The sequence below is a fragment of the Vulpes vulpes genome, chromosome 8 (assembly GCF_048418805.1).
Source record: "Vulpes vulpes isolate BD-2025 chromosome 8, VulVul3, whole genome shotgun sequence".
In the NCBI taxonomy this organism is placed as follows: domain Eukaryota; kingdom Metazoa; phylum Chordata; class Mammalia; order Carnivora; family Canidae; genus Vulpes; species Vulpes vulpes.
This window is the reverse complement of record NC_132787.1, coordinates 41,238,369-41,250,965: the sequence shown is the minus strand read 5'-3', so window position 1 is coordinate 41,250,965 and position 12,597 is coordinate 41,238,369. Positions and strand designations below refer to the sequence as shown.

The following is a 12,597-nucleotide window of genomic DNA, read 5'->3' as shown; positions in this document are numbered from 1 at the left end:
ATGGAAGGAAGCAGGAAGAGCCTAAAAATCAGGATGAGAGCTAGAGTCAGAGTTTAATTCTTATGGCTTGGTTTTTCTTCTTCACGTGGTTCTTCTTGGCTAAGGTATGTGGTTGGATGAATGGATTATTTATGACACCATTTTCACTGACCAGGGTAATATTGCTTCACTGGTCATCAACATGAATGATATGGGCAAGTGGTTTTTAAAAATCTAAAACAGGACTACAGAAGGTTCTTTTTGATCAGAAGTTTAGTAGATCACACAACCAGCATCAATTCCCTTCCTTTAGAAGTTCTATTGAGACCAAATTCCAGGGTTTTGACCCCTTTTCTGCCAGTGATTTGCCATGTGCCTCTTTCCTCTTCTATACATTAATAGGGCTTGAATTATATGATCTTCAATTCTCGCATATGGTTTTCCCCGCTCGTGCTGACAACAATGTGGAATTCCTCTACTTGCATTTTGTGGGTTTTTTCTTTTCTTTTTTTTTTTTTAGGAAAGATTTTGAGAAAGAGGGAGAGAAAGAGGTTGAGAGCACACAGAGGGAGAGGAAGTAGCAGTCTTCCTGCTGAGCAGGGAGTCTGACATAGGACCGCAGGGTCCTGGGATCATCTCCTGAGCTGAAGGCCGATGCATAACTGACTAAGCCACCCAGGCGCTCCTCTGTTCGTATTTTCTTTTAAAGATTTTATTTATTCATAAAAAAATATTTTATTTATTCATGAGAGACAGAAAGAGAGAGAGAGACATAGGCAGGGGGAGAAACAGCCTCCCTGCAGGGGAGGCTGTTTGTGGGACTAGATGTGGGACTAGATTCCAGGACCCCCGGATCATGACCTGAGCCCAAGACAGACGCTCAACCTCTGAGCCACGCAGGAGCCCCCTACTTGCACTTAATTGAACTCTGGTTACCTTCTGGACAACTTAATGCCTTTCATAGCTGAAGATACTGCTGGGAGGAGTGCCAGGGGTCCCAAGAAAAGACCACTGATGCTTAAGCTAAGGAACTGGGGAGGGCAGATTCTGAATGTCTTTGGTGGGAGATTCTAGAATGGCAGGAGTGCATGATGTGGGAGAAATAGGATCTGGTCCTGAGGAAGTGCAGGACCTCAGAGCTGCTTTTCCCCAACCACTGGAGACATCTTGCTCCACTGAGAAAACCCTGGGATGTGGCTAGCTGCCCTTCTCCTCAGCCTCCAGCTCCCCCTCCAGCTGGAATGGCTCCTGCCGGTGCACTCATGCCCTATGTCTTATAGCTGTGTCTCTTATAGTCCAGAGCCCTTCCTTCCCCATGAGAACCCCACCTAGAGGCTTGCCAAGGACAGGCCAGATCCTGTCCCACCCCTCAGACACATTTCTTGACCAATTGCATATTGGATTGTTTTGTCTTCTCTCCCTGCTTTGATCGCCTAGTTATCATAATCAATCTATATTCCTTAAAGGTCTTCACACACTCCTTTCCACAAAAAAAAAAAAGCCAGGGACACCGCAATAAATGAAGGATTTGCCATTGGTGCTCAGAATTTAGGTGGCTTGATGAAACCATGGATGGGTTCCTGGCACCACCTACCGACCAAGGATGCACATTGCAAGTGTATTAAAATGAACAGGACAGAGTCTGTAATCCAGTGGAGGAAGTCACCAAGGACTCAGTGACTCCAACACCTGGACCACGTTATTACATTTTACAACGCACCCCTGTGCTTCGGCATGACTCTTCTGACGGTCTGAGAACGGTTATATTCTGCAGTTTAAAAGCCAGTAGAGGCATCTCAGGTAAAATGTCCGCAATCTGGTACACACTAAACATTCGGTATAGGATACAGCAAATATCAATATCACCTTTATTAACACCCTTTTAAAATGGAGCAATACGTTCTAGATGACTTTTTTGGCCATACAGTTATACAAAATGTCTTATATGCACTCATAATGAAATTCTAGATGGTTTTCCAGCGGCTGTTAATGAGAGGAAAGAAGAGCAGCAACGTTACCTGGGAAAACTAAACATCCAGGTTCTAGTGGCAGCCCTGACCCTACCCCATGTTCCTTTCTTTGTACCCATCTCTTTCTATGTGAAGGAACAGCCTAAGCAAACAAAACAGAAAAACAACAAGCGAACAAAATAAAAACAAAAACAAAAAACTCCTGGTATTAGTGAAAATTTTGGAAATACTTCAAAGATGAAATGAGCCTCCATGATCTCTTCTGGCTCTATCTGGTCTTCTGGTCTGTTGGGGCCCAGGCTCCTTTCACGAGGTACTAGGGCTATGGCCCCACAGACTGGAGGGCAAAGAAAGACAGTAAGCCCTGGAAAGGGCAAAGCTGGCGGGGGCCAAGATGGGAGTGGGGGGTTTTCCACTTATTACCACCTTTTATTACACATTTTGGTTTAATATAGTAGTTCTCAAGCCTCAAAGAGTTTTAACATCTAGTTAACTACTATCTACCCAGATTCTTTCCCTTATCATGATGTTCAAAGATTCAAAGAGTAATCCAGTAGTTCTTTTCTGTAGTCTGGGGGTGGGAAGACTAGGGAGGAAGAATGATCTGAGAGGTGAGTGGCAGGCAGAGGAGGGCTAGGAATTAGATTGAGGTTTTAAAAATGGGGCGAGTATGCAATTTTTAGGGTACAAATGCACGTCAGGAAAGACTACATCCATGTGAGATAGAAATATGACCTTAAGAAATTTTGCTTTGTTTTGTCTTCAATTTTATGCTGTTCTCTATCAGAGATACGAATTAGAGAGAGAGAAAGAGGCAGAGACCCAGGCAGAAGAAGAAGCAGGCTCTATGCAGGGAGCCCAATGCGGGACTCGATCCTGGGACCCCAGGATCATGCCCTGAGCCAAATCAACCACTGAGCCACCCAGGCATTCTGAGATACGAATTTTAAATATAATGATTTCACATGGTCTAAAAGCAACCTTGAAAACTATAGTGAAAGTCTCTTCCCATGTCTGTTCCCTTCTTTTTCCCTTGCCCTGTTCTCCTCCTGTAGTGAACTCTTTTTAGTTTCTAGTGTATCTTTCTGGTACTTCACTCTGCCGAAAGAAATGCATCTATAATTCCCCAAACTCTGTGCAGAAAATACATATAGCAGACTATATAGTCAGTTCAATAGCTTGCTGTTTTCACTTAATGTACCATGGAGATAATCCCCTGTCAGTAAATGCAGGCCTTTTTTATCCTTGTGTATGCTCCACAGTATTTCACTGGGGGAGGTACCAGTGTTTTTAAATAATCCTCTATGTATGGACAATTGGCACATTAAGAAATTTTATCAGAGGAGGAGCGGGGATGGGGGAGTAGGGGGTGGGGTGGGGTCGGGAGGAAGAAATCTTATCGTGTTTTGAATATATGCAGTGTTACAGGGCCCCGTGTTACCTATTTTAATCCTTTCCTTTTTCACTCTTCATACTCAGTAACTACCACCACGTGACACTTTTACACATGATGCTCCCACAGCCCTGAGTCCTCCCCTTCGCTCTGCAAGGGTTCTCTGACTGCCTGTGAAGATCTCCTTGAGGATGGTCCATGGCTGTGCTGTCCACGCCATGGCCACTAGTTGTGTGCAGTTCTTTACATTTAAATTAATCAAAATAGAACTCCGTTCTTTAGTCAGACTAACTACATTTCAAGTTCTCAGGAACCACATGTGAGTCGTGCCTGCCACACTGGATGGTGCAGAGGAAGGACGCTTCATGTGGGCATTGCTCTAGCTCGCTCGATAGACTGTTAGTAGCTTGAGAGACAGGGATGGTGATCTTTCTGTTTATCCTTGGTGCTTTCCCAGCACAGTGCCAAGGACATAATCCATGTTCAATAAATGTGGAGTGGAAAATTGAGTGATGAGGACACTGGACTCATGGCCTAAGTGTGCCCAAGGTCACAACCAGCATGCGCCTGGGCTGTTATTTGAACCTGGGTTATTTAGATAAGGTCATAATGCAGGACCTGCGTTAACTTTCAAAATATTGAATGGATAGCTATTATAAATGAAAACTGTAGCTGAATAAGGCTGGAGAAAGCTTTTCCTTCCTTTTGATTTTTTGTTTTTTTTCCTGCAAGTCTTGGCTATCTGATCCTAAAGATCCCCTGGGGACCTGAGAAACTCTCACATGAGAACTGGGTGGGGAAGGCCCCCCGACCTCTGGCCTCTGGAAAGCAACAGTGTGTTTGGGTCTATAAATGTGCCAGAGGAATTTGCCAGGGTTGCCACAGCAAAATACCACAGGCTGCGTGGCTTTACCAGAAATCGACTCCTCATGGTTCTATGGGTTGGAAGACAAAGATCAAGGGGTTGGCATGTTTGGTTTCTCCTGAGGCCTCAGATGGCTTGCAGATGGCTACTTTCTTGTGTCTGCACTGTGATCCTCCTCTGTGTGGGGTCTGTGTCCTTCCTCATCTCTCTATAGGGGCACCAGCTGGAGATTAGGGCCCACACTAAAGACTTCTTTTTAAGTTAATCAACTCTTTAAAGACATTATCTCCAAATCTACTCACACTCTGAAGTACTGGGGATTAGGACTTCAACATGTGAATTTGGGGGAGACACACTTCAGTCCAGCATCTTCAGAACAGCATCTACTGTTCCCTAGACAGACCAAGAATTCATTCTCTTTCACATTTCTCTTTGATGGAGAGACAACAGCACTAATATACTTATCAAATTACAAGCTGCTTTATTATTCTATAGAGAAAGAAGGACTCCAAACACCTTTGATAAAGGTCTGCTTTGTTCTTCAAAGCCAAGATGCAGCTCAGTTGATACTGAGAAGTCTTCTTAAGGAGAAGCAAATAGAAGTCTAGTACGGAGAGGTTAAAGAGGAAAAGGAACCTGGGTCCCAGGGGATCACAATCACAGGAGGAGTCAGCCACGTAATAGTGGAAGGGCAGCATGCTTTGGAGATATCTGAAAAGCAGCATAGAGGCCTTCTCCTAGCAGCTAGGGAGGGATCTTCTCCTTGTAAACTTCTTATTAAGCCATTAAATCCACTGGTGGGTGGCTTCTTAAAAAAAAAAGAAAGATGTGGAGAAATTAGGAAAGGGTTAGATATACAGCTCTAGTCACACTTTTCTCCCCTACTATAAAGGTATGAGTCTTTTGTATACAGAAAGAAGAATAAAATGCAGGAAAATAAAGAATAACACCTGAAACTAATGTAACATTGTGTGTCAACTCTACTTCAATTAAAAAAAAAAAAAAAAAAGAATGAAAACAAAAAGGGACCTGGGTGGATGCCTCAGTTAGTTGAGCATCTGACTCTTGGTTTCGGCTCAGGTCATTATCGCAGAGTCCTGAGATCAAGCCCTGAGTCTGGGTCCCTGCTCAGTGGGGATTCTGCTTGAGATTCTCTTTCCCTCTCCCTCCCCTTCTACTCTTCCCCCTTCTTGCACATGCTTTCTTTCTCTCTCATACATAAATAAATAAGACCCTTTAAAAAAATGAAAATGAGAAAAAAATTTAAAATCCTGTTAATCTTCAACTTGTCAGAGATAGTCACTCTAAAATACTTTTCAATTTATTTTTCAAAAACAGGATCATCCCACATATGCTGCTCTTGGAATCTGTATTTCCACTTATTATATCATAATAAGCCAGACAATGTTTGTCTGGTTTTTTTTTTGAAAAATTTGTTATTAATCACTGAAAAGAATTCCATAATATAGATGTAGTTGTATTTGTTTAACACATAATTTGTTTAACACATAATTTGTTTAACAGTAACCATGTGGGTTGGAAAAACAAAATTTATCAAAGGAGTGGAAATAATACCAAGCCACATGTGATAAAAGTAATTAATATATTTTTTTACTATAATTTTGGAGTATAGAACAACACAAACACCTTCCCCACATGAAACCTGGCTCTGACCACACCCCTACTCTCCTCCTTCTGCACCACTCAACATGAAGCCTGGGTGAGATCCAGCTGTAGAACCAGGTAGAGTGGTCTGGTTCACTAAGAAGTGAGGTGAGCTGTGAATTATGTGGTGTCATTTGTGGGGAGCCATATGCATCTCTTCTAGTTTGATTAGGACAGATGCAATACTTGCTTCATCAGGGTCAGTGAAAGAGGGCAAGGAATGTATTACCCCTGATGGGGTGAGGCATGTGTGTAAAATCACTGTCAGTCTTGAACCTTCAGAATTTCCAGGTCTGAGAACTTTAGCCAGAGGGGCCATGACAGCATGGGAAGTGATATTCCTGGAGACCCAGAGCTTTCTAGAAGCCTGTTAAGGGTGTAGACCAGGAGGCTGAGCTCTCGAAGGCACGCTATTCCAACCTGGATCATTTAGGGTCTCGGATAGTTAAGATTTGGAGGGAAGAAGCCAGTCTCACCTCCAAATTCTCTCTCAGCCATCTGGGCTGGATGTGGTGCTCCAAGGTTGTTTTATCCTCTCCACTCTCGATTCTTTCCTGCCTTCCTCTAAACCCTCTGAACCTTGGCTGGACTCAGTTCCCAGCCAACCTATTTCTCCTTGTGTTTGAATTCTTATCTCAGTGAATGGTACCACCAATTGTTCAGCTGTCAAAGCTTAGTGAGTTTTGTTTCCTCTCACCCTCACAGCCAGCCTAGTTACCAATTCTTGTTGATTTTGCCTGTGGACTTTTTCTGAGACTCTTCCCCTCATCACCAAGCTTAGGAGCATGGCCTGAGCTTAGGGCACTCTGACTCTCCAATCCAGCCTGACCCTATTGCCAGAGAGGTCTTTGTAATAGTGGTACTGATGTCACACCTGCGTCAAAACGGCCTTTCTGATGCCCCAAACTCTTCAGCATGGGATACAATGATCTTCACAACCTGGCACCCACTTATTGTAATCTATTCTTCCAGCATGCCAGTTTACAAGACTTTTCCTAAACATCCTGTGTGTACATGTTACTGTATCTTTGTGGGTCTTCCAACCCAAGTTGGTAAGTTGTCATTTATCCTTCAGGAGCTGGAGCAAATGTGGCCTCTGTAATTTGAAATTCATTGTTCCATCCCTTGGGTTACCTTTGAGGCCTGTATAAGCGTCTTCCCACCTAGACTGTGAACTTCTTGATGGTACCTATCCCTGTACTTACCGTGGTGCTCAACGTCAACAGACATTCAACAAATAATTCTTGCATTAGATAAGCCAGTGTTTACAGTTTGTAATTCCTTTGGTACCTATGTACTGTCTTGCAGTCTTTTCATGTATATGAGGTGTGACCAAGCCCCGATGTGACTCATTATTTAATGAGCGTACCAGACTTTATGTAACCAAATAAGAGCTGCTTCAAGGTCTTCACCTTATGAGACTGGATATTTTGTCCAGTGATGCTGTCGTTGCTCAAAACACCTTTGAGCACCTCTTTTGGAAACAACTTTGGCATTTGTAGCGCTTTCCTTTCAATCTCTGTGGTAGCTTTTTTTGTTTCCATTTATTCAATATTTATTATGTGCTCATCCATCCCCAGGCACCAAGCCGGTGCTGGGTGAAAGATAAGATATATCAGACATTTACTCTGTCTTCAAAGGAGTTTCTGTTTGGTAAAGGAGATAAGATGTGGCCAACCACCGCAATACAAGGTGAAGTGATAACGCTTTCTGGAGGTTGGATCTGATTTTTGGAAAAAGGCAAAAGTCCTTTGGTTTCAGCCTACCAACAAGGCGAGAGGGGTATGTGGTAACACTGCTTTAAGCCAACGTGCTCTCCACACTTCAGCGTTCCCAGCACAGCTCGCCCGGTAACAAGAGGCTCAACTCTCCCGCAGGTTCACGTTCCTCTCAAATCCGGACTCCCACCCCCGTGTCGATGATCTTCTACATACGGAGTCTGGCCAGCTAAAGCTAAGCTCTTTAGCTGGGCAGGTGCTGGATCTTATTTTCATTTTTGTGTTCACAGCATCTGGGGGACACAGCATATGCCGGATAAATACTCATCGAGTTCCTGAGCTCTCACGGTGTCTCCCTGAGCCACATGGACTTCAATGGAGGCGAGTCTCCCGTGTGCTTTACAGTCCTGGAAGGGACAGATCTTCAAGGGACAGACGACCACGACGCGCAGCCAGGGCCGGGGGGCACGCGTGGGGGCCCTGGCGGCGGACCTGGTTCCTGCTTCCCGGCGGCCGGAGCGGTGCCCTCCGGTGGGAGCCGCGGGAGGGAGCGGGGAGGGAGCGGGGAGCGAGCGGGGAGCGAGCGGGGAGCGAGCGGGGAGCGAGCGGGGAGCAGCCCTTCCTGCGCGCCGGGCGCCCGCCCCTCCCCGGCCTCCCGCGGACGCGTGCGAGGGGCGCCGGCCGGCAGCGGGGACGCCGAGGGTGCCAGGGTCCCCCAGGGACCCACCCCCGGTCACGAGGGAGGCTTCGGGCTCCTGGGGCACCCAGTCGGAGCCCCGGCCGGGAGAGGCGGGAGAGGCAGGGGCGGGGGGCGGGGGGGCCGGGAGCAGGAAGAGAGCGCCGGCCCGAGAGCGCAGGGGGAGCGCGCGGGGCAGCCGCGGAGGAGCCGGGGGGTGAGGGGGAGGGGGAGGGGAGGGGGAGGGGGTCCGCCCCGCGAGTCCCGCCCCCGCCCCCGCGAGCCCCGCCCCGCCGCCCCCCCCCGCCCAGTCTCCTCCCCGAGGGGCCGGGGGCAGGGCCGCCCCTCCCTGCCTCTCCCTCCCTCCCTCCCTCGCTCCCTCAGCTGCGCGCATCTCATTCCAGTCCTCATTCCGCACATTCCAGGCTTCCTCCTTTCAAACTCCAGGCCAGGGGGCGGGCAGGGCCCGAGCTCCCGGCTCCCGGCTCCCGGCTCCCGCCGCCCGCGGCTGCGTCCCCCAAGTAAGTGGCGCCCGCCGCGCCCCCTGCCGCGCCCCCCGCCGCGCCCCGCCCCCCGCGCCCCCCGCCGCGCCCCGCCCCCCGCGCCCCCTGCCGCGCGCCCCCCGCCCCGCCCTGCCCCGCGCCTCCCGCCGCGCGCCCCCCGCCCCGCCCCGCGCCCCCCCGCCGCGCGCCCCCCGCCCCCCGCCCCGCCCCCCGCCGCGCGCCCCCCGCCCCCCGCCGCGCCCCCCGCCCCGCCCCCCGCCGCGCGCCCCCCGCCCCCCGCCGCGCCCCCCGCCCCGCCCCGCCCCGCCGGCCCCTCGGCCGCGTGCGCCCCGCTCGGCCTTCCCGCCGCGCACCGCCCCGCCGGCCCGCGCCCCCGCCGCCTCCCTTCCGCCGCCGGCCCCGCGCTCCCTTCCTCCCGTTGACTCACTCCTCCAGGAATAGGGAGCTCCGTGCTTTCCCGTCAGTCCCATTCTGGGAAACTCCTCCCTCGGCGCGCTCCGCTCCGCTCCGCTCCGCTCCGCTCCCTCGGCTCCCTCGGCTCCGCTCGGCCCTGCCCGGCCCTGCCCGGCCCTGCCCGGCTCTGCCCGGCGCGCCAGCCCCCGCGGCGAGGCGGGTGCGGGTCGGCGCGGGGTGGGCTCCGGCCGCCGCCCGCCCTGCCCCCTGCGCGGCCCCCGTGGTCCCGCCGGGCGCCCAGCGGACCCCGTGGAGCCGGCCGAGCGCGCCCGCCGCGCCCTGGGACCGGTAAGGCTGCGGCGCGGGGACTGGGGCACCTGGCGGGGGCCGGCGGGCGGGGTCCCAGAGACCCAGCCTTCTCCGCCGGGCCCCTGGCGGCCTGGAAGCGCGGGCCTGGCGGCGGGCGGGACGCAGGACGCGCCGGGCTTCGCGCGGGTGCAGGAGCCGCGCGGCCCGCCCCCCGGGCTGGAGGAGCCGCCGTCGTCCGCGGCGGGGGCCGGCCCGGGGCAGCGCGCCCGGACCCCCGCGCACGGTGCAGGGCACACAGGCTCCCCGCCCGTGTGCGTTAAGGGGGCGCGGTCCCACGCGGCGGCGGGCTGCGGGGTCCTGGGACCGCCCGACGGTCCCGTCTCCCCGGCTTCGGGTGCCGGTGAGGATGCTGTCTGTTCCCCATGACGCACCGTGGCTGCCAGTAGGCGTGTTTGTTTGTGTTGAACGTGAGTGTGTTTCCACGAGAACAGTGCTCCCCGAAAGTCCGAGTGTCTCTGAGCTCTGTGCAGTGCCGCGGCTCTGGGCTCTGCGTGTGCATCTCTGGGAGGCACTAGGTTCTGGGCATGACTGTCCCCCCCCCACCCCGCCTGACGGTGGGCAAGGGACCGTGTCCCTGGCTGGATGCGTGCAGGAGTAATTTGTGGCTGTTGGAGTGTGCGGCCCCGCGCTCCATTCGCCCTGGACTGGGCAGAGCTGGAAGGAAGCCGCGGGCACCTGCCTCTCCCAGGCAGCGGCCTTTCTGAGGGACAGTGGGGCCTGCTCTTGCCTGAACCGCTCTAGGAGAGCGCGCTGGTAGAAGGGCTAAAGGAAGCTGAGACCTTTGTCTTGCGGTGGTGGGACGGCTTGTTGATAGTGAGGACTGGGGATGTTTTCCAGACGGTTTTGAATCCTGAGAGGTGTGTGACCAGTGCTTTTCTCGTTGGCCCCAAGGACAAGGAGAATGGATGTATACCAGCCTGAACTACCTTCTGCTGGTCCAGCTTTCCTTGGCACTAGCTACCCAGCAATCACATGGAAGACTCCTAATTCTTTACGATTTGCTAGATCACTCTACACTTTGCTGTGGGAAGGAAGAGGAGCAGCTGGGTGCATGCTTTAGTGCCAGCTGGGGGTGGGGGAGCAGGGCTGCCTCTGATTTGCTAGTTGACCTGTGGAAGACCCTCCTGGGTGTCTCAGTTTCCCCATTTCTCTCTTTCTTTCTTTTGGGTTTTACCATATGAAATATTTTTGAGGCAGGAACTGCGTAAGGAGGGAGCCATGACTGTCCAGGAGGTTGGCAGGAGTGACAGCCTGTGCTGGTGTTGGTAAGGGGCACAGGCACAGCTGCCACTGCTTTCCTCTTTCCTCATTCCCACAACAAGCACAAGCTGATGGGAGCATAATGTTGAGGACTTCTTGGAAGAAAGGAACAAGACACTCACAGGAGGGATCCCCGGTAGCGCAGCGGTTTAGCGCCTGCCTTTGGCCCAGGGTGCGATCCTAGGGACCCGGGATCGAATCCCACATCAGGCTCCCAGTGCATGGAGCCTGCTTCTCCCTCTGCCTATGTCTCTGCCTCTCTCTCTCTCTCTCTCTCTGTGACTATCATAAAAAAAAAAAAAAAAAAAAAAAAAAGACACCCACAGGGGTACAGACTGGGAGCTGCTCCTCTGTGCACCCTGAGGGTGCAGATGTTTTGGTGGGAGCCACCTCACCTTCTCACCTGTTGGGACCAGGTGTGTAGCTGGGGCTTTGAGGGCTTCGGGTCTAAAGGCAGCATTGATGGAATAGACAAGTACAGATTTGGGGCCAGACATACTGCCTCACAAATCCTTGCAGTCACTTAGGACTGTTAAGGCGGGCATTCAGGCTTAGTTTCCTGATGAGTAATATGGGAGGGGGTAGTTAATATCTATCCAGAATGTTTGTTGTGAAAATTCAGTGTTTGCCAAGTGCTTAGCACAGAGCATGGCCCATTCCAGACTCAGCAGCCAGCGTTTCCTCAGTTTATTTCAGAAAGGACTTCTTTTTTCCTAAGAACTTCTCTGAACATCCTTTGACAAACCCTGTTCATTTGTCATTTGTGTTTACTTAACAAACATGAAATGAGTGTTTGCCATAGGCCGAGACCTGTATGATCTTCATCCTTAGACACACGATGGCTAGTGGCCCATCTGGAGGTGGGGGCAAGGCTCTGTCTGGGGAGCACAGGGTCCACAAGTCCTTTCCTCTGATAGCAGTTTTGTCATGCCAGGGTGAACCTGCTGGATGTCATTGGACACACTGATGTTAGCATCTAACTCATTTTGTTCATTCATTCAAGATCTTATTTATTTATTTGAAAGACAGCGTGAGCAGGGGGAGGGACAGAGGGAGAGGGAAAAGGAGACTCCCCACTGAGCAGGGAGCCTGATGTGGGGCTCCATCCCAGGACCCCAAGATCATGACCTAAGCCTGAGCCAAAGGCAGACAGTTCACAGACTGAGCCACCCAGGCACCCCTAACTCCCTAATTTTATTTATTTTTAAAGATTTTATTTATTTATTCATGGTGGGCACAGAGAGAGAGGCAGAGACCCAGGCAGAGGGAGAAGCAGGCTCCCAGGAAGGAGCCCTATGTGGGACTCGATCCCGACCCCAGGATCATGCCCCGAGCCAAAGGCAGATGCTCACCACTGAGCCACCCAGGCGTCCCTAATGCCCTCATTTTAAAGACGGGGAAACTGAGCCCCTAGTGAGACAGTAACTTGCTTTTGCAGTGAGTCATAACTGAGACTAGAGTCCACTCCGTTCTCACTTCGCATTCTATCTCCTCCTCTGTGGGTCCCGATGCTTGGACCGCCTAGCAACCCTCATCGGACAAGTGTGGAGGCTGGAACAGTCTGGCTTGGTCACATCTCCCATCTTGAGTCTTGGATAGGAGGTAGTAATATTCCCTTCCGTCCAAGCAGAGAGCACAGAGCTGTAGTCGGAGAATGCCAACTTTGGAGGGGGCCCTCAAGGGGTCTTTAAATGTACCTCCTTTTTCCTCATCGGTTTGTACATTACTCAGTCAGGTGGAGAAGGGTCTCCCTATCTTTCTCAATCTCTTGGGATGCAAATGTCGCAACATCCCTTGGCTTCTCCA

General features: G+C 51.4%; 1 protein-coding gene and 1 long non-coding RNA gene across 2 annotated transcripts in view; one reads left to right on the top strand and one right to left on the bottom strand.

Annotated features, from left to right (window-relative positions):
* Positions 1-4,671: 4,671 nt before the first annotated feature.
* LOC140599926 (uncharacterized) lies at positions 4,672-7,770 on the bottom strand. The gene is made up of 2 exons (XR_012002989.1): positions 7,078-7,770; positions 4,672-5,015 (listed from the first exon to the last, which is right to left on the bottom strand). It is a non-coding gene; the product is annotated as an uncharacterized lncRNA (long non-coding RNA).
* A 110-nt stretch (positions 7,771-7,880) lies between these two features.
* The window catches only part of TEAD4 (TEA domain transcription factor 4), a 65,604-nt gene continuing 60,887 nt past the window's right edge, over positions 7,881-12,597 (top strand). Inside the window, exons 1-2 of the mRNA XM_072766236.1 lie at positions 7,881-8,121; positions 8,692-8,787. Of these exons, the coding sequence (XP_072622337.1) occupies positions 7,966-8,121; positions 8,692-8,787 (252 nt within the window). The 5' untranslated portion in view covers positions 7,881-7,965. The remainder of the gene's footprint in view (positions 8,122-8,691; positions 8,788-12,597) is intronic.